Source organism: Diabrotica virgifera, chromosome 5 (genome assembly GCF_917563875.1).
Source record: "Diabrotica virgifera virgifera chromosome 5, PGI_DIABVI_V3a".
In the NCBI taxonomy this organism is placed as follows: Eukaryota; Metazoa; Arthropoda; class Insecta; order Coleoptera; family Chrysomelidae; genus Diabrotica; species Diabrotica virgifera.
This window is the reverse complement of record NC_065447.1, coordinates 24,701,644-24,726,060: the sequence shown is the minus strand read 5'-3', so window position 1 is coordinate 24,726,060 and position 24,417 is coordinate 24,701,644. Positions and strand designations below refer to the sequence as shown.

At 33.4% G+C, this 24,417-nt stretch overlaps 1 protein-coding gene across 1 annotated transcript in view; it reads right to left on the bottom strand.

Annotated features, from left to right (window-relative positions):
- Positions 1-612: 612 nt before the first annotated feature.
- The window catches only part of LOC114329713 (uncharacterized), a 35,905-nt gene continuing 12,100 nt past the window's right edge, over positions 613-24,417 (bottom strand). The window contains exons 4-8 of the mRNA XM_050651210.1: positions 8,537-8,679; positions 8,291-8,475; positions 4,032-4,182; positions 3,862-3,915; positions 613-1,038 (exon numbers count right to left, since the gene is read on the bottom strand). Coding sequence (XP_050507167.1) covers positions 688-1,038; positions 3,862-3,915; positions 4,032-4,182; positions 8,291-8,475; positions 8,537-8,679 — 884 coding nt within the window. The 3' untranslated portion in view covers positions 613-687. The remainder of the gene's footprint in view (positions 1,039-3,861; positions 3,916-4,031; positions 4,183-8,290; positions 8,476-8,536; positions 8,680-24,417) is intronic.

The following is a 24,417-nucleotide window of genomic DNA, read 5'->3' as shown; positions in this document are numbered from 1 at the left end:
TTCACCCCTGTAACTTATTAAAATAAACATTATAGAAGTTCTCAGGGACTTTCTGCCCTCGCTAATAACGTAATCTTTCATTCTGCGTTTAAATTTTTCAAAAATACTTATTATTTTTCTCAGGATTCGAAAAAAATGAATCCTCATTTGAATAGCATTGCAGCCGAAAATACGTACCGATCCTCTTAATGTGAAACGCTTGCACAGTATATGTAATTATTTGAAAAACAAGAATATGTTCTGTTAATGCTTTTTTGGATATTAAGCTCAAATTGTCCCCCGTATCTAAGATATATCTTATAAACAATGTGTTATGGGAAAGGTCAGATAGGAGAAGGTCTCTAGGACAGCCTAGAAAAAGGTGGAAAGATGCCGCCAGAGATCTGGAAAACACGGGAGTGAGATAATGGGAAATAGTGGCACAGAACTGACAAATTATATAGAAGGCAAACACAGTAAAGGCGGCAAAGACTAACAAAGAAATGTAAGACAATTTATGATGATGATATCTAAGAATATTATAACCTTTTTTAAGTCTTGTAAAGAATAAGTAATAATACGTAATATTTTTTTCCTAGAAGCATAGTTGTTAAAATAATAAAAATAATGTAGTATGTATATAATAATTTATTTGGTATAACAACTGGTACAAAAATAAAAAGAAAACCTAAAACAAGTATTCAATTTTTAATGTCCGTGTCCATGTCCACCTTCGCTTCCTTGGTTGGCCCAGTGAGTAACTCCAACATAACTGGTAGCTCCACCGTGTCCACCATGACCATGACCATGTCCACTATGAGCATGACCATGACCATGGCCGTAGTGAGCGGGATGTTGAGCATGACCTACTCTTTCAACGACAGCTTCGAATCCACCGTGAGGAGAAGATTTGTATTTGACAACTCTGTGAGTTCCATCGGCCTCTTTCAAAGTGTATCCTCCAGTTACATCATGGCCGTGTCTGTGTTCGTGTTGTGATTTGTGGTCGTGGGTATGAGGATCATGAACTCCATACTCAAATTTGTAATGAGCGTTATCCTAGTAAAATTGAAACACAAAATCAAGTTGGTTACAGTTAGAAATGTACAATTTGATAGAAATACGAGTAAGTATTTATGTGTGAGGCCCTCAGAGCAACAGTGGCCTAAGCCACAAATTGAGCATTTTTAGATTAATATATCAATAAAAGCAGCAACATTAGATCTTAGGATTAACAGGAGCCTACACAACTTATCTCTTTATTTGGTTAAATGGCGCTACATAATTTCTTGCTGCTTTACGCCTATTGCCTAGAAATACGAATGCAAAGATTGCATTTATCTCAAAACTTTGTTTTTGTGCTTAGGTCACTGTTGCTCTGATAGCCTGGTTTATTTTAATAATATAAGGGTGTAAAATCAAAACTCGCTTTCTCCATCAATTGCCGAAATTAAGTTGTTGATATTTTCTGAATCTGTTTGTTGAACTCTACACGAATCTATAACTAGTTTGACTCAAAATTAGATTTATCCAATATAAATTCAATGTTTAAAGAAGGCTTCTGAATCAAACCCGTCTTTCTCCTATGACAGTTCTGAGTGAAACCCGTCTTTATCCAACCGACCAATAGGAGGCGTATACAGTAAGTGGAGGGGAAGGCGAAAACACCTACAGAAGTAAAATGTATGTGCCGAAATACATTACGGAAGGCACAAAATCTCTAAATTTTTCAATTCCGAACTAGTAATTTTTCCTAAATCAAATTTAGTAAAGCACGAAAAAAAAAGACAATGTGGACACACTACTAAAAAACATTATGGAAATAACCAAAAAGTACTGAAAAACTGCAGTTTTATCTTCATATTATTGAAAATGGAAATGGAGCAAGTGATAATGAGGAGGATAATGAAGTCTGTGTACACTCAGCAGAAGTTAACCCATTTAGAATTTAATTACATATAGGTACCTGTACTTTTTCACAAAACTAAGGTTTTCTAATTTTTCAACAATAGTTTTTAACTAATACATCTTACTATTTAATTAAAATAAAAAGTATTTAAAAAAATTTCTATGCATTTTTTGTACCAAGCTAATTACAGATTATAAGTATGATCTTCCATGATTTATACCGTTATTGGAGCCGATAAGATCTGTTGTTCCACTATCAAGCTAATTAATTTTATTCTATTAACATCGGCAAAAAAACAAAAGTTGTAAAATTCCATTTTCAAAAAAGGAAATGTTTCAAAACTTGCTTTCTCCTAACGAGTTTGTTTTTAAACTTGCTTTCTCCAAAAGTTTGCTTCAAATCTCGTTTTCTCCAAAAGTTTGCTTCAAATCTCGCTTTCTCCAAACGGAAATGCCAATTATTTAATTATTGACGAAAATTGGATTTCATTCATTATGTAATATCAAGTTCTTTGGATAAATTCTATAATATGAAATTTAAATCCGTGTGATAACTGAAATGGTTTGTTTTTTATAAGTAGGGAACGCATTTTATGCTAAATGCATATTGCATGCATATATCGCATATTTGAGAACATTACTAAATGTTGCATATTTTTAAAGAAACATGCATATTTTGTGCCTATTTAAAAACATTTAAGTCCAAAAAAAAATTAAATTTTTTAATTCGACACAAAATATTTCCCCACAGCGGATGTCGTATCTATTAATTCGAGAACTACCTGAAGAGAGACGGCTCATTCACTGCCTTTTCATTCTTTCTTAGAAAATACCCGATCTTTACACAAAGTACTTATAGTGCTTATAGTAGGCAGTTATAAAATGGTTGTAGGATGTTAAAATGATGAAGGATGGTTTCCGGATTTTCCGGAAAATCCGAATTTTATTAACTTTTATTATATTTAGTACAATTTGTATCCCGATTACGTAGGTACCTATAATTCTGGTGATTTTTTAAACCCCCTATTGTTAAGAGTTAAGATAATTTACATCTTTAACCATAGTTTTACGATTTTCTAACGGAAATTGAAATATTCATGCTTTAGATCAGATCCCGTCTTTAAACGGCTTTAAAACTTTGGACGGCATTGCGCAATTTTTAATGGAAATTTTGAAATTGATTTTGGTGCAGCATAAGTTATTTTAAATACGCCCCAATTATTTCTGTTGATGTTGAAAGGAGTTTTCAAGTTATAAAAATATTTTATCTGATCAAAGAAAATGTTTCCTCGTAAAAAATTTGGAAAAACACATTGTAATGAATTATAGTCGAAGATATATATAGTGATATTGTTGTTTTATTTTATAGAGGTAACTATTGGTATCAGTTTTTGATCAATATAAATAAAAAATTATTATTTTATTTAAAAGATAATAATAAATAAGATTGCCGCCCCCCTATACAAGAACCCTCTAGAATAGAATAGAAGAGAAAATTTGTGGTTTCTCGAAATGCGCATTTTTAAAATTTTTGTGCATATCTTGCGCATATTTCATAATTTTTTACTGCATATATATGCGCATATTTCATCAAAATTGATCGCATATAAATCCGCTCCCTATTTATAAGTTTTTAGCGATTTGTGACAAACGAAAATTTTGGAGAAAGCGAGTTTTGATTCTATACCCCTCTGATGTTTGTCCGTAATACCAATGAATAATTGGTTGATTCAAATTAACTGTGGTCCAGAGCGCCACTTTTAAGTTTTAGGTTAAGGTTGAGATGTTTGCAACAATTACTTATTAAAAAAAGGTTTTTTGGTAATTAATACCATAAAAAATTACACTTTATATTTTACTTATTTTTGAGAAAAGTGTGTAACAAAATTTTGCTTTTTATTATTAAAAAAAGATATTGAATTGATGTAGTTATTATAGTAAACTTCTCCAAAAGATAAGCTAATACGAACTTACATGTCCATGGCCTGCAAATACTACGCCGATAACAAAAAGGGTCATACAAATAACCTAAAAGACAAAGAAGAGACCTGTTAGTGTATATTAATATTTTTTAGTATTTTTATGTCTTTAGTATTAACAAAAAAATACTGAAATTTTATAATCCACTTATTTTTACAACTTACTGAATTCATTGTCGTTTTATTTTTAACGCTGCTGCTACTGATACTATTTCTTGACATGTCACGGTTTATATATAGTCCTCCTATTTGGTTTGATTTAAAAGTTGTGACATTTTGTAGACGCGTGCTTTGGTCTGCTGAACATTTCACCGATTATACATTCCAGTGACAATATATTTTCAATAATATGCTGTAATTATATTTTATATTTAAATTTTATTTTGATTTTTCTTTTAGTGACAATGGGACCCCTAATTCCCCTAATGAGCCCTCTAATTGTCACTAACCATAAAACAACACATAGGGAAGTTTTCATAAGTCACGATTTAGCACTTGGTACCGAAATCTCTTCTGATATGTATTTTCTGCGTTATTATACGGAGGAGGGGCTTGGGCACTTACTGAAGTTTCTTTAGGTACGCTCTAAGCCTGTGTGATCTGGCATTATATAGAAATGTAAAGAATTTCCTTCCAAATATAATCAGTGTGAGGCAATACCAACTTTAACCTTCAGCAAGTAGCAAGGTCTTGTTAACATTATTTTTGAAGTTTTCCTTCTTTAGGCACGAGGGTGAATTTTTACATTTCCTGGCGCATGCGCACAGCGACAGTATGTTGTTAGTTGCTAAATCATCCAATGTATGTATATATCAGCGCAACTTAGGTTTGAAAATAATTTATTATTGTTTTTAATAATTATATTTATTATAATTTTTGTGTCTTTGGATTTGTCTTCTCTGGGAGTAAGATAATAACTATTTTAAACATTTTTATATTTAATACTTCACTTGATCTATTTGTCACCGTCGCTTGTAATTACGTCCCAGAAGCCGCAAAAGCAAAACCCTGATGGGTTATTGGTAAAGCATTCGACTACATAACGCGAAGGTCCCGGGTTCAAATCCTGACACGGACGGTTGTTATTCTTTTTTTTAATTTTTGTTGTTGTTTTAATAAAATATTTTTGAAAGTGGTAATATCAAAATTAGTTTATTAATTAAATAAAATACAAATAAACTTTTAAGTACATTTATTTCGTTGAAATCGTATAATAGAAGTATAACTTATTACGTGCGTACAAAGTACAAACACATTCTTTTTTTTTTCTACAAGAAGGACCCTTGCTCATAGAGTTTTCGGAACCTAGAGGGCATATTAACGAGAATATGTATGGGGAAACTTTAAACAAGGTTTATCAAGCATTATAGGCAAAACGACGAGAAAAGCTTGTCATTCTTCTGCACGAAAATGCTCTGCCTTATGTCTCTGAAGAAGTGAAAAAAAGAATATTAGAGTAGCCACGATATAGTTCCCGTTTATCGCTCTACGATTTTGACATCTTTGGGCCACTGAAAATGGCGTTAAAAGTTAATCGTTTTCAAATGACGAAGAAATACAAAAAGGCCGTAAAAAAGTCTTTGACATACAGCCACAAAAATCTTTAAACAGAGTATGCATCGGTTGGTGTAACAATGGAATATGTTCCTTAAATATACTAGTAATTATTTGTAGATATGTTTACCGATAATTTTTTTTCTGGAGCAAGGATACGTTTTAATTGAACAAGCCTAGTAATTTTGCAATCCTGTGTTCGCAAAAAAAAATACAAATTTTCAAAATTATGTAATCCCACAATGAACATTTTAAACATTCGAAATTGTTCGCATATAAAGAAAGGCTCAAGCTGTCAAACGTTCTTGAAACGTACGAAAAATTGAAATCTGTCAACTAGGAGAGCCGAGGGCATTTTTTACAATTATACTGATGGGGTAGCCCCAGAGGTGGCTTTACCTATTGTGCAGGGTGTGCGGTGCACACGGGCGCCGAGCCCCTAAGAGCGGGCCCTTTACTTTGTTTCAACAAAAAATATGCTTTAAAACGATTAAACAAAATTTACATTGGCACTTAAGTGCGATTTATAGATTACCGCCCGCCTGGCTGTCCGTCCAACGGATGGGCGGCAATCCTTTGATTCGCTTGAAGATATCCTCTCCCGAAGATATGTTATATAAATAATCACAAAGCTGTTCTTTTTTATTCATCTAAACAATTCCTTCCTAAAAGTACTATTTACTCATGTACTCAAACCTATCAAATTTCCTCAACCAATTTTCAACCTTACCTCATAGATAAAAAAGTTCATTTTAAATTATATATTTTTAACAGGCTCCCGACATCATTTAATATTGCACTATTTGCATCTGGATTTTTGTTTACATTATAAGCGTACATGATGCCCTATGTACTAGTACTAGATACTAGATAGGTACCTATTCGACTATTCCATTTTGACTGCGCGTCTACCAAAAGGCGCCAGGGCATCAACTGCACATGGGCTCTACATGGGATAGAGCAGCCTCTGGGTAGCCCTTTCGCAGGCTAAGCAAATTTGTCAAAGGCGTTATTAAGCTTGAGCCTTTTCCTTATACGTAAAAAAATTTCGACTATTTAAAGTGAAGGGTACAGGGGGAAAAGGAGGAATGTCACTTTTGTCGAATTTTTCAGGAGAGCATTTTCAAAGTTATAAGACTAATATTAATTATATGTTTTGTTATATATGGTATTTTTTAAAATTATATGTTTGTTATTTACTCTGTGGTTACACGCGAAAACAATGTGTAACAATAAAAGCCTTCTTAACACGTTAACTGCCGGTCCATTCTGGGTAGGCTTTCACCAGGAGCCGCTTACTGTTTTTGATACAAAGACGTTTATTTATTAGTTTCTGGAAAAGTCCGAATAAAGTAAGTATTTTTAAACTAAATGCACATATATACAAGAGGGGTTGGTGGTGAACGCGCCAGAGCGTCAGTGGCGCTCGACTCTAGTATTTGTATACATACGCCGTTCGACGCGCTGGTGCGTTTTGTAAATAATATTGATAAAAATCAGTAGGAACATTTATTTACTAATACAAAACAAAACAAGAAATACAAAATAACATAAATTATAAGTAAATAAAACAACATTAAACTTTGTGGGATATTTGACAGCAATCCAGACAAAATCCAGGGGTATCGGGACAGGCTTTGCATTCGTAAATTGTATCTTTACGAATATTTTGTTGACTGCAAGTTTTACAGCGTTTTCTCATAACTTTTCCCTTTACATCCTTTACCTCTCGTTTTGTTACTGAATGATCTTTTGGAACAAGTTTGGCTTCAGAATTAATAACTTTTAAAAGGGATCTAACGAGTTGTAAACGAAATTCGTAAAGACCAATCTTTTTTCCAGAGTACTTGTTGTATAGTATGTGGGCATTTATAGCCATCATCTGTATAACATGTATAAATATTTTTGTTGGCCATCGTACAGTTTTTCGTTGACTCGGATAATAGGCAAGCATCTGGTCTTGCCGGTCAATACCAGACATATTTTTATTATATCTGATAATAGGCTCTGGTTTTATTACATGTTGACCTCTTCTTGTTGTAACTTCTTGTAAAGTGTTTTGACATTCTGTTGTTATATAGTAAACGTCCCTTTTATCCTTCCATTTGCCAACTAATACCCCTTTTCGGCAACGGGCAATTGTTGCACCTTTAGCAAGTTTTTCTTGCCTTACTTCTGCCGGATTATTTTTACGGTCAATTCTAAGAGTTCCTGTGCAGTAAGTGGAAAATTCAAGTAAATTTTTAGCTAAATCAAAGCTGTTGTAAAAATTGTCCATGTAAACGCAATGGCCTACATTTAGTTTCCCTTCTAAAAGGTGCAAAACCACTTTATTAACATGTCCTTTTCCACCTGAATCGTCAAACATTCCAGAATAAACTAAAAATTTTAAAATTAGACCATTTGGTTCGGTCAACATATACAACTTAATCCCATATTTATGTTTTTTGTTTTTTAAGTATTGTCTAAAATTAAGTCGTCCTCTGTGTAATACCATTGACTCATCTAAGCTCAAATTACGATCAGGATAATAAACTTCTTCCATTCTCTTATTGAAAAAGTTTATCATCGGTCTAATTTTATAAATTCTGTCTTCAGGTACTTGTTCTCCCTCTTCTGGATTATTATTAAAATGCAAACATCGCATTATGACCATAAATCTGTTCCGGCCCATAAAAGTGGAAAAAATTGCATTAGCAAAAAGAGGATCTTTCTTTTTCCAATAATCCTCAATCCTAGGCAACGAAATATGACCCATGTGTAGAACTAATCCTAAAAAGACTAGCAGTTCTTCGGAAGTCAAAATTTTCCAATCGAAAATCCTAGAATGTGTCGCCCCTGCATTAGATAAGAAAATGTGCTCGGCATACCTGTTTGTCTCATCACATACTTGCTGCAAACATTCATCTGTAAGTAGCATCCGAAAAAAGTCAACTGGATTATTATCGGAAACTTCTACTCTAAACTCTTGGTGTTTTAAAAAAGGAAAATTTTTCATACCATCAAAATTTTCTTTCCATTTATCGCTTTCATCAACATCAACGAGTAGATTAGGCTACAATTAAATAATATGTTTTAATAAAAAGTTAATATTTGCATTTAATTTTGTAACATACCGTATCTTCCGTATCCTCAATAAGTGCTGTAGGTAAAGTATTTTCAATTTCATCCTCAGATTCTGGTAAATATTCACTGTCTGAATCAAGAAAGTCACTAAATTCTTCATCGCTTGTTTCTAATAATCTCAAAAGTTCTTCCTCTGTTAATTTTTTTTTCATATCTAATTTTATTTTTTTATTTGAATTTGAGACACTTTGTAAAAGTGTTATTCATTTTTGCACTTCCGTATGCTTACCCTATGCCATTCAAATATAAAATAACCAAAGGAGATGTAAAAGAACTCAAATAACATTTAGGGGAAACACCGAAATTATCCGGGTATTACCAAGCTTTACGATTAGCGACTCTAGAAAATAGGGGAAATACCGAAATCTGGGAATGTTTAATTTTTACACGGTTAGTAATCCGATAAATTAATAAGCATTTGCAGAATTATATGTGCTATTACTGATATTTACACTTAATACAAAGCCAACAGATATACACATCCTATCGGGACAAAAAGTCGTAAATCGAAAAACCAAGAACAAAATTAGAGAATTGATACCTCTAGTTACCTGCCTTTAAAATATAAAAAGCCCTGTTGTAGCGCCAGTGAAATAATCCAAGATAATAATCGATGAAAGTCTGAACGCGCGAGAGCGTCGTCGGCACCTAGCTAAAGTCATGTATCGACGCGCCAGCGCGTTATTGGCATTGAACGTGTTAACCGGTAACACCGTGACATTCCTCCTTCTTGTCCTGTATTGAGATAGTGCAAGTTCGGAAAAGCGACACCTGGTTTCATAGCTCGGCAACATTTTTCGCACTTTTAATTAGATTGGCCAATCATATTGGTCCTGGTTACTGGATAATTGTCAAGGCCATAGCCCAAAAAAATTATAAGAAGAAAAAATAATATTAAGGTTATGTTACTAAAAGGTAAACAATTGTATGTAGTAAATAAAATTAATTATTGAAATGCACCGCTCCAAGCAAACTACAATTAATTAAATTTACTTTTAAAGGGTGATTCATTTAGAGGTACTTTTTTGGTGAGTGTTTGTTGGGAGACCGTGCATGAATGGTATCAACTAAAGCTGTTTTCTTGTTTAGTATAGAATAGAATAGAATAGAATAGAATAGAAGTATGCTTTATTGTCACTGAAAATACAAATTTTATGGACAAAGCTTAAAAGAAAAAATAAATAAATAATATCTAACAATAACAATGAAATTTGATAAATCGTCAATATAAAAAAAATATACATAAATACAAAATATAAGTTAATAAAGTAAAGAAAAGAAAACAAAATCGATATATTTGCAGCAATTTATAGAAATTGCAAAGTGAATATACAACAAAGTAAACTATTTATAGACATAGGAACTAATAAGTTTAGGCTGCTGCATGTGACACCCAAATATAGATAAGTTTGGTTACTTGTACATTACTGTAATTTCTTAGTTAGTCATTCAGAAACTCTTCTACTGAATAATATGGTCTTTTAGATAGATGAGCTTTTGTCATTTTACGGAACTTGGGGAAAGATGTTGCAGATTTGAGTTGTAAAGGAAGATGGTTGTATAGTTTTTTTGCGGAATATAATATAGATTTCTTTACTAACTCAGAGGACGGGATCGGTAAATAGACATCAAAATATGAATTTCTGGTGGAGTAGTCATGACGAGGCCTTGCTGGAAAGGCATGCATGTGTTTACGAATTAAGCAAACAGTTTCTAAAATATATAAAGATGTAAGGGTTAAAATGCCGTGATCTTTGAAGTAACTTCTGCAATGTGTTGTTCTTCTGAGGCAAAACAGATACCTTATTGCTCTTTTTTGTAATTTGAAAATAACATCTAACTGGGCAGCTGTACTAGAACCCCAAAAAGGAAGACCATATCGAAGATGAGACTCGAACAAAGAAAAATATGTTAGTTAAGAAGATGCTAAATTGAGTTCTTTCGAAACTGATCTTATAGCATAGCAGGCTGAGGCGAGTTTCTTACTTAACACGTCGATATGAAGGGACCATTTGAGGTTGCTGTCTAAAAAAATACCAAGAAATTTTACAGAATCAACGGTAGAGATCTGGCTGTTATTAACAAGCAGGGGTTGAAGAGCACTTTTATAGGATAATGCTACTGTCTTATCCACGTTAAAAGAGAGTAAATTAGAGTCAGACCAGGTTTTTATCGTAAGCAAATCAGAAGTTATAGTTGCATGAAGAGATGCAATAGTTGAGTTGCTCCAAGTGATACTGGTATCATCAGCAAAAAGAAAAATTTTTCCATCGATTTTTAAGTTAGTGATGTCATTTATAAAGATAAGGAACAGTAGAGGACCCAATACTGAACCTTGTGGTACTCCACATACAATGTTTTTGAGACTAGAGTCAGTATCATTTGCTCTAACTATTTGTTTCCTATTATTCAAGTAAGATTAGAACCAATTCAAAGAAATACCTCGAATCCCATAGAAATTTAGTTTTTTAATCAAAATGTCGTGATTTACACAATCAAAAGCTTTAGCATAGTCACAGAAAACAGTGGCAGTATAAAGATTATTGTTTAGTGCTTGGTAAACCTCATGAAACACAGAAAACAAGGCATCAGTGGTACATTTATTAGTTAAAAAGCCGAACTGATTTTGGGATAAGATGTTGTTATGAATGAGAAAGGACATGAGACGGGTTTTTATGAGTCTCTCAATAATTTTTGAAAGTACCGGTAGTAAGGCAATAGGTCTATAGTTGCAAGCATTAGATTTTTCACCACCCTTATGAAGGGGAATAATAATGGCTATCTTTAGGCACTCTGGGAATTTGCCTCTTTCAAAGGAATCATTAATTAGTGAGACGAGGTTTTCCAACACATTTTCTGTGAGATTTGAGAAGATTTTTATGGATAGTCCATCAGTACTACAGGATGATTTGCTTTTGATACTATTGATAGTTTGGATCAGTTCAGTTATATCGATTGGTCTTAAAAAGAATGAATTCGAGAACACTCCTGAATTGGGGAGATAGGAAATGGGATCTTTTTGTGGCAAAATAGTAGAAGTTATATTTTTACTCACATTAACGAAATATTCTTTTAGATTTTCCGGGTCTGGAAGGGCAAATATTTGAACTGCGTGAGTTCTATTTCGAAGATCGTTTATTATGGACCAAGTTTCTTTTGCAACACTTTTAGAGCTTTCCATACGATTTTGATAGTAGGCTTTTTTAGCTGATTTGATGAGTTTTAGATAGGTTACCCTGTACTTGGTGATATATTGAGTGACAGAGACGTTGGTAGCAAATTTCTTGATATACAATAGTGAGCGCATATTTTTGGCTGATATGCGAATGCCTTTTGTAGCCCAGGGTTTGTGATGTTTTGGCTTAATTGAAATTAAAGGAAATGCCTTATTGAAGATAGAGACAAGCTTTTCTATAAAATCGTTGAAATTATAGTCCACGTCCGCAGAAGGAAAATGCCACTCAGAAGTTAAGCATAAATTTTGAAATTTATGAAAATTCCCAGCGGAAAAAATCCTACCTAAACGTCGGGTTTTCGAGGAGGGTTTGCTGAAGATGTTAAACTTCGTAAATACTGCTTCATGATCTGATAATCCCGCATTAATAATTGTAGAGCAGACATCAAGGGGTGAGAAATCTGAGACAATATAGTCAATTATGGTAGATGAAGTTTTTGTAATCCTTGTAGGAGAATTAATGTGCATTGAGAGACCATATGATTCAAATATGTTGACCAAGGACATTTGGGTAGCACAAGCAGCATCATAATTAATGTTGAAGTCCCCGCATAGAATTTTTCTGCTTCTATGAGGCAAGTCATCTAACAAATTTAGCAGGTTCTGAAAAAATAGTTCCACAGGGGAGTCAGGTGATCTATAGATGCAAATAATGTAAAGATTAAGATTTTTATTATAAACTAGGGAAAACTCAAAGAAGGCTTCATTTAACAGAAAGTCATATTTTGTAATCAGAGAAAAATCATTATTTCTAGAAAGAATTAGGGTGCCTCCATGAGCTGAACTTGGACGATCATACCTAGCAATTGCGGTATATTTTTCTACAAAAAAAGGCTCGTTGACTTCAAGCCAGTGCTCTGTAACCGCAACTATCGGGGGAAATCCTAATTCTTCCAGAAACAAAAATAATTCGTCAGTTTTATTTCTTATAGAACGAATATTAATCAGAACCATACTAAAGTTGTCATCACTAAAATTATTCGAGGTTTCTAGTTCCTCAGAACACGTCGTGTTATTTAAAAATTTCGTCTTGGAGAGTATTGTTTGACATTTCATCGTAGAAAAACTTAACTCGGCATAACGTCTAGAAATTATTTAGCTGTATTACGAAAATAGCCGTTCAATGAGGAACGTGTTTCGTGCGCTTAGAACAAAAAAAATGTTTTCCGATGAGGCCCGTTTTTGGCATAGTGAGGACGTGAATAAACAAAATGCCCGTATTTGGGTTGATGAGCAACCCAAAGAGGTTAAAGAGTTGCCAATACATTCAGAAAAAGCCACTGTTTGGTATGGTTTATGGGCCGGTGTCATCATCGGTCCATGTCTTGGACCGGCCAGAAGGTTACTGTGAATGGAGACCATTATTGCGCCATGATATCGGACTATTTGGTACCAGAAATTGAAGTTCGTAGTTTAAGTGACATTTGGTTCCAAAAATATGACGCCAACTGCCATGCATTCCGTGAAAGCATGGCTTTACTGAGAAAACGGTTCGGTGAGCAATTTATTTCACGCTTCGGACCAGTGACTTGGCCGCCTATATCCTGTGACATGACACGTCTAGTCGTTTTGCTCTGGGGCTACCTTAAGTCCAAAGTCTACATGAATAAACCGGCTACGATTGAGGCATTGGAGGCCAGTACTACTCGAGTCACTGGTCAAATACCAACCGAAGAGCTCGAACACGTCATCGAGAATTAGACCTTCAGAATAGACCGTCTTAACCGCAGTCATGGTCAACATTTGAAAGAAATTATCTTTCTAGTAGTAGAAGTAGAAGTAATTGTAGAAGTACAGTGGAACCCCGCTAACTCGGATTAATCGGGACCGCGGCCGATCCGGGTTATCGAAAATCCGGGTTAGCCGGAGAAAATGGTAAAAATTAATAAAATATGGTATGCTTACAGATAAACTCCGTTATAATTGGCACACAGACACTGGTAAACCACGTTCGCGTTCCGCACAAAACCACACATACAAAGCGTCGTCGAGAGTCTCATTTTTAGCTTTATTAGCTTTGCACCGATTGTCCAAACTGTCTTTTGTTATCATTTTGAAACAAAATTCTTCGATTTTAGTTCTATTTTTCTTCCAATCCGATACTGTAGATGTACCGACACCATATGATGCTGCAAGATTCGCCTTTATCAATTCTACTTAATGCATCTAGTTTATTTTCCATTGTCACTACAATATTTTTACGTTTTGTTGCCATTATGTAGACAAAAAAAACACGCAAACACAAAATCTGAATAGATTTACTAACGATTACAGAATGGAAGCGAACAATAAGGCTTCACTACACACAATACCGTCGCAATCGCAACGATGTTATGTTATTTAATAATAGTGAAGACTTAGACCATTGTTTAAAAAAGAATTTTTTAATAGTCTTTTCTAAACAATGCTAAGACAGTTTCAAGGCTAAATACAGGATACTACTTACAGGTGCCTGTTGTTTTGATAACACGACAATGAACGTCGTGTGCCATGAGTCAGTTTTACTATGGTATATGTAGTTCAAATTACACAAATACCCATTATCTCTCAAATATTATATTACATATATTTTTATTGTTGAAACATTTGTCTGATAAAAACCGGTCCGGGTTAGCCGGACTTCCGGGTTATCGGGGGTCGACTTATCAGGGTTCCACTGTAATTGTAAAGAATGGTTCTTTTTTACGACAGTAAAGATTTTCAAATAAAATTCATTTTTTTCATTGTTTTTTCTTTTTTAAAAAAGTACCTCTAAATGAATCACCCTTTACATAATAATTGGATATCATATCAATATTGTGGAGCAACATATAATTTTTCTTCTTCATTGAGAGTAGATATGAAATATACGTCAATTTCAATTGACAATGAATTATTTAAGAAAGTTGCAAGATTTCTCCGTTATTCGCGCACGATCGTTTCTCGTATCCCTTCCAAGTAATCGCACACGGCAAATAGGTATTTTATTATTTGTGTTATCTCATGACACAACTCATTTTTAACCAGTGTTATTTACGTATAGTAAAGTACAGAATAAAACCTATCTAATAAATTATTAAAACAAAAAATTTAAATTTCTGACATTTCTCCTTTTTCCCCTGTACCCTTCAAGTGCATATTTATTCATAATTTTGCAAAATTTGCAATCTTTTTAGCAAACCCTGAATTGCAAAATTATATTTACAATTAAATAAACAATAAATTTAATACAATTTAAACAATAAAATAAGCCAAAACAAACATCGCAATTTTTACAGAATGGATCGATTTACTTAAAAATTTGAGAATAAGTAGTGAATGGTTCAAGGATGAAAATCTATATGATGCCGAAAGGCGCTTTTACCATGTCGGGGTGGACATTTTATTATATTTTGACCGCAAAAATTGGTAAAAACATTCATTCTAAGCAAAAAAAATTGCATACATTTTGTGACAAAATTAATAATTTTCGATACAAGGCATTATATTTAATTTCGATTCAGAGATCATTACCATCTTTCTATGGACCATTTCGAACTCTTTTGTTCTCGTCAGGAAAGCATATGCAATGATTGCCATTCATGTCAATTACAAAATATAATTAACATTTAGACGCTATTTAGACCATGTCAGACCATGGAGTTTAGGGTGTCTACATAGTAAAATTTACGTGAACCTTATCCTCCATGCTATGGCATGCTGGACGAGCCATACAGTCTGTAGTCAACACCCCGAAGTATGAGCGGGAACACAAAGCGTACCAATACTCATACGCTTATGAAACGCACCTGGCGGATCATAAGGGCCTTCACATTTTACTCTTCTTCAACTTGTCTTGAGTGAAATGTCTTTAATCTTTTCTATCAGCCTCTATTGGCTAACTCTTGTTTTTTTCCGACCCCGAATGGCGATTAGGTTTCCGAAGGCAGACGGGTCACTATATTTCTTTCTACTACAGATTCTTCCCATATACACCTTTTTCCCTCCCCATCTTACCCAACAAAATATGGAGAAAACCAGATGCAAAAAATCCGTAAGTTAAGGTGGAAGCTATCGTGCTAAAAACTGAATGGTCGCACGTCACGCGGCCGCTAACGATGCTCTTGGGACACCGGGCGAAATCCCATTGAAAATTAGCCTTGTTCCTGTACGCGGGGCTCTACAGGAATCGACAACGATCCCCAGCTACTCGTGGGAATAAATATGAATACTCACCAACATGCAAGGCAAGCACGGTGTTTAAATGCCACAAACCCGACCAGTGTAAACCAACCCTATTCAAAGTGCGTCAAAAATATAAACCTCAACATCGCCACATATAATGCTCGGTCGCTCTCTACCGAAGAAAGGTTCGAAGAAATGGAGGAAGAACTTTCAAAAGTGAATTGGGATATTGTGGGTATCAGCGAAGTTAGAAAAAAAGGAGAGAATCTTATCTCACTCCCATCAGGCCATCTGTGGTACTACAAAGGAGAAGAGGAATCGACAGTCGGAGGAGTCGGCTTCTTTGTTCACAAAAGAATTGCGAACAGAATTGTGTCAATAAACCAAATATCAACAAGGGTGGTGTACTTAAACATCAAAATGAGCACCAGATATATCCTAAAGTTCATTCAAGTATACGCACCTACTACAGGCCATTCAGATGAAGAAGTCCAAATATTCTACGACCAAATATCCTGTGCAATCAAGGAAAATCCTGGCCACTTCTTAATAATAGGCGGTGATTTCAACGCCAAAATAGGTACCAAGGAAGACCCCTCTGAAATAATATTGGGAAATTTTGGAAGCGAAGGCAGAAATGATAGAGGCAAACAACTGTTAACTTTTCTTTTGGAAAACAATCTCTATCAAATGAACAGCTTCTTTAAAAAGAAAAAACACAGAAGATGGACCTGGGAAAGTCCAGATGGAAAAACAAGGAACGAAATCGACTATTTCTTAACAAATAAAAAAGAATTATTTAAAGACGTAAATGTGTTAAACTAGTTCAGCACAAGCAGTGATCACAGGTTAGTAAGAGCTAAAATAACGATATCGATCGAAAAGGAAAGACTCAAAATGATAAATAAGAAACACACAAAGAAATGGGTAAAACCAACTAATATTCAGGAGTTCGAAAAATATATTAATGATACATTGAAAGATACAACAACAACAGACATTAATATACTGAACAAGCAAATAATCACCACAATACAACAGGCTCAAACTAAATACTGTCCAACAAACCAAAAAGATGAAAAACTAAGTCAACCTACTAAAACCCTTATAGAACTAAGACGACAGATGAAAGGAGATACAAGTTCCAGCAAAGAAGCGCTAAATCAAATAAATAAGACTATCACAAAGTCAATAAGAAAAGACATAAGAAACTACAATGTAGAAAAAACAAAACAAGCAATAGAGCAAAATAAGAACATGAAAGTTTTGAAGAACGTAAGCGTACAAAAAGGAAAAATAGAAATCAACAAACTAAGAAACAGAACTGGAAAAGAAACTACAAACAGAGATGAAATATTAACAATAGTCGAAGAGTTCTACACAGAGTTATACAAATCAAGAAAAAAAGATGACAATGCGCAACCTCCAATTACAGTAAAAACTGGGGTATTAAATCAAGGATCGGATTTAATGCCCGATATAACAAAATCAGAAATCAAAGAGGCTCTGAAGAAAATGAAAAATAATCGAACCCCAGGTGAAGATGGAATAGTATCAGAAGCACTAAAAATTGGAGGAAATATACTACTTGAAAAAATTAAACAACTTTTCAATATCTGCCTTCACAACGCCAATATTCCAACAGACTGGAACAACGCTACCATGATTCTATTACACAAAGCAGGAGACAAAGCCAATTTAGAGAATTACAGACCGATTAGCCTCCTCAGCCATTTATATAAGTTATTTACGCGAATAATAGTTAAGAGAATGGATAGAAAGTTAGAGACTTATCAACCAAGAGAACAGGCAGGATTCCGAAAAAATTACGGAACAAATGACCATCTACAAAGTATAAAAACCCTGATAGAGAAAGTAGTGGAATACAATAAACCCCTAGTTCTACTTTTTATCGATTTTCATAAAGCCTTTGACACAGTTGAACTTAGCAAAATATTACAGGCGCTTAAAGAATGCAGGCCAGATTATAGGTATACAAAATTATTACACAAAATATACTTACAGGCAACAACCACTGTCAAATTACATACTAACAGTAATCGCATAAAAATAGAACGGGGGGTTAGACAAGGAGACCCAATGTCACCTAAACTTTTTAATACGGTCTTAGAACATGCTTTCAAGAGTTTGGATTGGATGACAAAGGGAATAAAAATAGATGGAGAATACCTAAACAACTTACGTTTCGCCGATGATATAGTCATAGTAGCTGAGGATCTAGGTATGGCAAGAGAGATGGTACAAGAACTCGTTGTAGCTACAGAAAATGTAGGTTTAAATATAAACATCTCGAAAACAAAAATAATGACAAATTTGGTACCCAACCAGAACATCAGTATTGGTGGGAAGGAAATAGAACTCGTAGATAGATATAAATACCTGGGACATGAAATTACGATTGGCAGGGATAACCAGACTCATGAGCTGAAGAGAAGAATCGGTCTTGGGTGGGCAGCATTTGGAAAACTGAGAGAAACTTTTAAAAGTGAGTTACCCACATGTCTAAAGAGAAAGGTATTCGATCAGTGCGTCCTCCCAGTCTTGACGTACGGATCAGAAACACTTACCTTAACTAAAGCCTCGGCTACCAAACTAAGAGTCACGCAGAGAAGAATGGAGCGGTCAATGTTAGGAATAACTCTGCGAGACAAAATCAGAAACGAAGAAATCAGGAGAAGAACAAAGGTGACTGACGTCATCGAGAGGATAGCCAGGTTGAAGTGGAGATGGGCAGGACACGTAGCCAGAATGACAGATGGGCGATGGACGAAGAGGTTATTGGAATTGAGGCCAAGAGAAGACAAGAGAAGCGTCGGTCGACCGCCTACAAGATGGACTGACGACTTAAGAAAGGTAAATAAAAACTGGATGAGGGCGGCGCAGGATAGATGGGGTTGGAAACGAGGGGAGGAGGCCTATGTTCAGCAGTGGACTTTTGAGGCTGGATGATGATTAGACGCTATAGCGACCTCTTTTAACAAACTGTCGAAACCCAAAAGACTCCATCTTTAAACAAATAAATGTTTAAAAATAACCAAGAAATCCAAAGATTTTAATATTTTTAAACATTTATTTGTTTAAAGATGGAGTCTTTTGGGTTTCGACAGTTTGTTAAAAGAGGTCGCTATAGCGTCTAAATGTTAACTATATTTTGTAATTGACATGAATGGCAAGGATATTTATTTTTCGATTCAGAGCATCATTGCATATGCTTTCCTGACGAGAACAAAAGAGTTCGAAATGGTCCATAGAAAGATGGTAATGATCTCTGAATCGAAATTAAATATAATGCCTTGTATCTACCCACGGTTTTACTCACGTATCGAGTACTAGGAAGCAGATTTGTTGATCTTTACCTCGGTGAATTGATATGTTGTGGAGTGCAACTATGTAGACTCCCCATGTCTCTACATTCATCACCCTTTTCCTTGCAATTTTTAGAAGGATGGGGAATAGGTATAAGAGAGAATCTACTTCCGAACCAAGAGATCCAAAGATTTTATTATTTTTAAACATTTATTTGTTTAAAGATGGAGTCTTTTGAGTTTCGACAGTTTAATAATTTTCGATTTATTTGCTATAGAAAGGGTTAGTTTAATATCGAAAAAATCAATGCTTTTAATCAGTTTTATGCAAATAACTCAAAAAGTTTTCATTTTATCAAAACAACTTTGCTTAACAAAAATGTGCCTTTTGAAAAAATCAACAAAACTGTTGTTTAAATTTTCTTTACGACCAATAGTAATCGAGCTATACTTTATTATATGTTAGCTCTTTTTCGTCAAATGCTAAATATTTTAGTTTCAAAGTCAAAAGACGGGAAAACTATGCACTTTTCGAGGATAACCTGTTTAAACTAATTTGAAGTAATTAAAAATATCTATCTCCAGAAATAAAAAAAGTCTTTAGCTCAAAAATGAAAAGCTTAATAATGGCTTAAAAAGGTTTATAATGAAAAGAATGTCAGTCCCTATTTTTTTTCAACGAAAAAGTAATTGAAAGCAACACCACCCTAATTAAAATTAGTCATTGACCTTATTTGGACTTCTTTATTTATGTATTGTTAATAGGTTCTAGAAGTTTGGCCGGCATAAAATGATTAGTTTTAAAAAAAATGGAGTCAAAAGCGAATATCGAATTTTCGGAGTTTGGTAAAAAATTCCATTTCTTCAGAATAAAAAGATTAGCATCAGAGGTACGAAAAAATGATTAATATGAAATTGTAGCTTATTTAATTCTCAAGAACAGTTTGCAAAAATTTCTTCCAGCATTTGCACTGATGAAGTTTATAACAGAAACAGCGCTTTCTGTAGATTATGCCTTGCCTCTGAATCGAAATGAAACATAAATTGTCTTTTAATTAAATTTAATTCAATAAACTTTCAATTTGTAACATGTCAAATCTTATGAATAAAAAACAAACCTTATATTTTTTATATTTGTTTTGTAGGAGCAATATCTTGAATTGTAGGCAAAAATCTAAGAGAAAAATGCAATAATTAACAACCGTTTTCAGAATTAGTAAAATAAAAATTGAAGCACAAGATGCATATCCTGATCATCGATAAAAGATACATCAGACATGATTCCAGTAAAAAATATACTCCTATATTTATGATTATTACAGATATGACTGATTAAAAATATTCATTTATTATATTATAATAGTTATTTATGATATAAGTGTTAAAAGTACACGTTTAAGGCACGCATGTGAAAGTTTCAATTCACATGAGTGCCTTAAAAATGTACTTTTTAACACGCATATCATACAATATGTTTTCTACAAACGTAATTACAGGACAATATATACAAAAACTTTTACTTACACTTGACTGACATTCCATTTTTATATTTTTTTGACATTACATCAGAATTGCCTATACGGTCAATACGAAATGCAGTGCCTTAAAAATTTTTTAAAGCACTAGTGCCTTAAAGTAGCATTTTTAACTCTCGTATGGAGTGCTAAAAATTGCATTTTTAACACGGTTATAGAAAAAAAAAGATTAAGTTATAAAATATAGTTTCAACACATATTTAAAACAAATAGCTCCAGTGTGTAATCGGCAAATTTGGTAAAATGTTTAACAGACCAAAGCACATGTCTATAGATGTCGTCACTTTTATGACACACCAAACAGAGGGACAATGTTTTAAAATATATAAACCGGGGATTGTCTAGAAATGCTATCAGTATTAACTACGATTACAATACAACAATGAATTCAGTAAGTTAGTTTAATCTTTTAAAATTTTGAAAATTTTCCAAAAATATATTTAAAAAATATATTGTTTCGATTGTTATCGCGGAAATCGTGCTAAAAATCTATAGAAAAAATATTTTTTCTACAACCGTGTTAAAAATGAAATTTTCAGCACTCCATATGAGCGTTAAAAATGCTACTTTAAGGCACTAGTGCTTTAAAAATTTTATGGCACTGCAGTTCGTATTGACCGTATACGCTCTGAGCTTCGCTGGTGTCGCTCCTAGCGGATTACTAATGCAACTTTCACCGGTAATTTTTAAATTTATTATTTAATTGTTATCGCTTAATATTTACAACGCAAAAGAGTAATTAAATTTTAATCGATTTTTTAAAGATTTTGCTAATAATTTTAACGTTCTATTAATAAAATATTAATTCCTTACTTCGGATACTTTCACAATTATTGTGTAGATGGCGTTTAGATTAATTTATAATTATATATTACGAAATATTCAAAAAAAAAACAAATTCAGTATTTAAAACGTAAGTATATTTAAGGTAAAAATATATACCACAACTTTGACCAACTAATATTATTTCCTATTAATGTTTTTAATTGCAATGTTTTAAATTAATCACTTTGACATTTATCTCAAATTTCCAGTAAAAGCTTACAAACTTGTCACTACTGGCGCTCGCGAATTTTTAACTATCCGCTCTACATGCGAGCTCATAGCGTATAGGCAATTTTGATTTAATGTCAAAAAAATATAAAATGGAATGTCAGTCAAGTTCAAGTAAACGTTTTTGTAGATATTGTCTTGTAATTACGTTTGTAGAAAAATATTGTATGATATGCGTGTTAAAAAGTACATTTTTAAGGCACTCATGTGAATTGCAGAACTCGCTGTCGCTCATTCTGCAAACTTTCACATGCGTGCCTTAAACGTGTACTTTTAACACTTATATCATAAATAACTATTTAATTAGTAGTAGCTAATATCAATAAGTAGTAGTTAGGAGTAGGTAATATCAAAATCCTAACAGATACCACCCACGTAATAGTTCTTTTATATATTTAAATGTTTTTCCAAAAACAAACGATTACAGAAAAAGTTGTAAACTTTCCTTTCTTTTTTAGATTATTGTTTTTGCTCTCTTTGCCATTGGCGTGGTTCTAGCAGGACATGGACATGTAAGTATATTTTCATAATTTATTATAATTAGTAGAAAAAATCATACTAGGTAGTACATTCTTTAACGGTAAAATATTGCAAAACCTCTAAATTTTAAAGAACCGCTTGGATTGAAATGAAATTTGGCATACACATAGCTAACAAGTCAAAGAAAAAAAGTGATATTGTGCCGATATGTGCTTTTGCCCCAGGGGTGCTTTTCACCCCCTCTTGGGGGTGAAAAAGTATTCGTCCAAAGTAAGTCCTGAAATTGATAAACTGACTAATTTTAAGTAACTTTTGTTCTATAGAGTTTTTTCACTAAGTCAATACTTTTCGAGTTATTTGCCAGTGAATATGTTCATTTTTTCAACAAAATAACCACGCTTTTAGACGGTTTTCTGCAAATAACTCAAATAGTTAGTATTTTGTCGAAAAAACATTCGTAACAAAAACATAGCCTGTAAAAAATTTAAAAAAATGGTGTATATATCACGTTTCTATACCTAGTAGGAGCAGAGTTATAGCTAATTAAAAATAGGTTCATATTCCTCAAATTCCAAATGGAATACTTTAACGTGAAATAACCAAAAATGAAGCACATTTCGGGGAAAACTCATTGCAACTTATTTAAAGTGTTTAAAAAAAGCTTCATTTTTGTTTTATAAAAAAATTTCTAGCATCAAAAGTAAACAAGTTACGCTCAAAATAAAGTTAGTCCCTTTTTTTCGCAAAAAAATCGGGAAAATCACCCCCTAATTAGTATCTCAAATGAACTTAATCGTTACGACTTCACAAGTTTCTTGACTCGTGTATGTATTGTTTATATGATCTGTAATTTTTATCGGTTCAAAGTCCTTATTTTTGAAAGGGCTGTAGTTAAAAGGGGTTGAATGAGTTACTGATCACCAATGTATGCAAATTTAGAAAAACCAAATTTTAATTAATTTTTGTCTAACAGAAAAACAAAAAAATACATGATATTCAAAAAAGCAATGCTTACTTTTTTTGTTTTTCGAGATTTTTGGTATCTCTAACAATGTTAAAGTTATTTTGAAAAAAAGCATATTTTTCAAAATAAAATTTTTAAAAACTTTACTTTAAAACCAAATTTTTCTTTATAAGCACTTTGAATCGATGAAACTTACAGATCATATAAACACAACATAAGTAAAATAATTTGTGGAGCGGTAACGATTAATTTCATTTAAGTTGCTAATTAGGGGGTGGTTTTCCCGATATTTTTTGCCAAAACAAAAGGGACCAACTTTATTTTGAGCGTAACTTGCTTAAATTTAATGCTAGAAACTTTTTATAAAAACAGAAATAAAGCTTTTATAAAACACTTTAAAAAAATTATAATGGGTTTTCCCCAAAAAGTGCTTAATTTTTTGGATAGTTCACTTCGAAATATTCTATTTGAAATTTGGTGAATACTAATCTATTTTTCATTGGCTATTCACTGGCTGGTTTTACGAGGTCTAGAGACCTAACGCGGACACCATTTTTTTTACTTTTTTACAGGCTATATTTTTGCTAAGAACGTTTTTTTCGACAAAATACTTATTTTTTGAGTTATTTGCGAAAAACCGTTTAAAAATGTAGTTATTTTGTTGAAAAATGAACATATTCACTGGCAAATAACTCGAAAAGTGTTGACTTGGCGAAAAGCCTCTATGGAACAAAAGTTACTTAAAATTAGTCAGCTTATCCATTTCCGGACTTATTTTGGACTTACCTTTTTTCGCACCCAAGGTGGGGTGAAAGTCACCCCAGGGCAAAAGCACACATCGGCACAATATCACTTTTTTCTTTGACATGTAAGCTATGCGTATGCCAAATTTCATGTCAATCCAAGCGGTTCTTTAAAATTTAGAGCAAAAGAACCGTGAAAGAATGGACTATACCTAGAATATGATTATTTAAAAGTGAAACTGATGCCTATGATAATTTTTGATGTTATTAGGATAACGCTCACTACAAGTTTGAGTATGGAGTTCATGATCCTCACACCCACGACCACAAATCACAACACGAACACAGGCACGGCCATGACGTAACTGGAGGATACACATTAAAAGAAGCCG